Source organism: Penaeus monodon, chromosome 20 (assembly GCF_015228065.2).
Source record: "Penaeus monodon isolate SGIC_2016 chromosome 20, NSTDA_Pmon_1, whole genome shotgun sequence".
NCBI classification, from domain to species: domain Eukaryota; kingdom Metazoa; phylum Arthropoda; class Malacostraca; order Decapoda; family Penaeidae; genus Penaeus; species Penaeus monodon.
The window spans coordinates 37,215,253-37,216,481 of record NC_051405.1 but is presented as its reverse complement, the minus strand read 5'-3'; the positions used below and the strand labels follow the sequence as shown (position 1 = coordinate 37,216,481).

Below are 1,229 nucleotides of genomic sequence, written 5' to 3'. Positions count from 1 at the left end.
CCTTCAGTGGGGTCACCCTGTACCCGCTGTCTCTCTAACTGCTGAAGTTCCTCTGCTAATGCATGATGACCTACAAAAAGAAAAATGGTTTTGTCAAATATTACTCTGCTTTTCAACAAAGACCCTCCCCCAAAAAATGTGATTTAGCTTCATATAAATCTCTCAAATAAAAACAAACCATTAATTGTTGCACACTGCAGTGGAGTTTGACCAAGTTGATTTCTAGAACACAGAGCTTGACAATTCCACCGATACAGGAGGAGCGCAGTGTGGCGATGTCCCCTTGAACATGCCCAGCTGAGTGGGGTGCAGCCACGGGAATCTTGCCGCAATGCGTCCACCTCACACTCCAGCACCAGTGACGGATTCTCATCACGCCATCGAAGGAGGGATACAATCAACCTACGCCAAATAAATATTTATTAGAAATATCAGTTAGAAACTGAAATAACCTAGAAGCAGATGGCAATAAATAAACAGAGACCTTAACATCACAGATTGTCCTTTCCACCATGAACTATAGTTATCCAATTTTGTCAGACTTCAAAAGAACAAGGTAAGAACAAGCACTTTTAAGAATACACTAAAGAGTGATTGCTACTAAATAATTATGAGTGTCACCTTGAATAACCAAGCATGGCTGCAAGGTGTAGAAGTGTAAGACCATGAAGTTCTGGAAGACCAGCAGCAAATCCCTGGTCCATTCCAAGCCATGGCTTCTTGCTCATCCTCTGGCAGTATAACACAACTCTCTCCTAGAAAACAAAACAAGTTAAAATGTGGGAACAGGAAATTATATATAGTGGTATCCATTTCTTTATGGTTTTGAATATCATTTACTTTCAAATAAACGTTACTGCTTTTGGTTCAAAGAAATGTTATACCTACTGAATGCATGAAGCAAATACAATACCTCAAAATTCTGAGCTTTGTGCATCATAACATCACTTTCATAATTGGATGGGCTCTTCTGGCTGTCTGGGCACACCTGGACCCTTGTCTCCATTGTCTCCAGACGCTGCAGGAGTGTGAACTTCAGGAGGTGCTCGTCTTGCTCCCGGACACCCTGCTCCTGTGGGAACCAGGCCATGAACTGTCGATCATAAAATCCCATTAGCTTTCCAATATATGCTGTAATGTATCTCTAATACACTAATGTCACTAGGCATCCAGAACATAGTAGTTTCTTGTGCAGACGCAGACACACATACATAAGTGTGCACGCACGT

The 1,229-nt window shown here is 41.8% G+C and overlaps 1 protein-coding gene across 1 annotated transcript in view; it reads right to left on the bottom strand.

Moving 5' to 3' along the window:
• LOC119585789 (calmodulin-binding transcription activator 1-like) overlaps positions 1-1,229 on the bottom strand; it is a gene marked incomplete at its 5' end in the record, with an annotated part of 96,684 nt that overhangs the window by 15,537 nt on the left and 79,918 nt on the right. Inside the window, 4 exon segments of the mRNA XM_037934507.1 lie at positions 1-70; positions 179-402; positions 622-755; positions 914-1,093. Of these exon segments, the coding sequence (XP_037790435.1) occupies positions 1-70; positions 179-402; positions 622-755; positions 914-1,093 (608 nt within the window).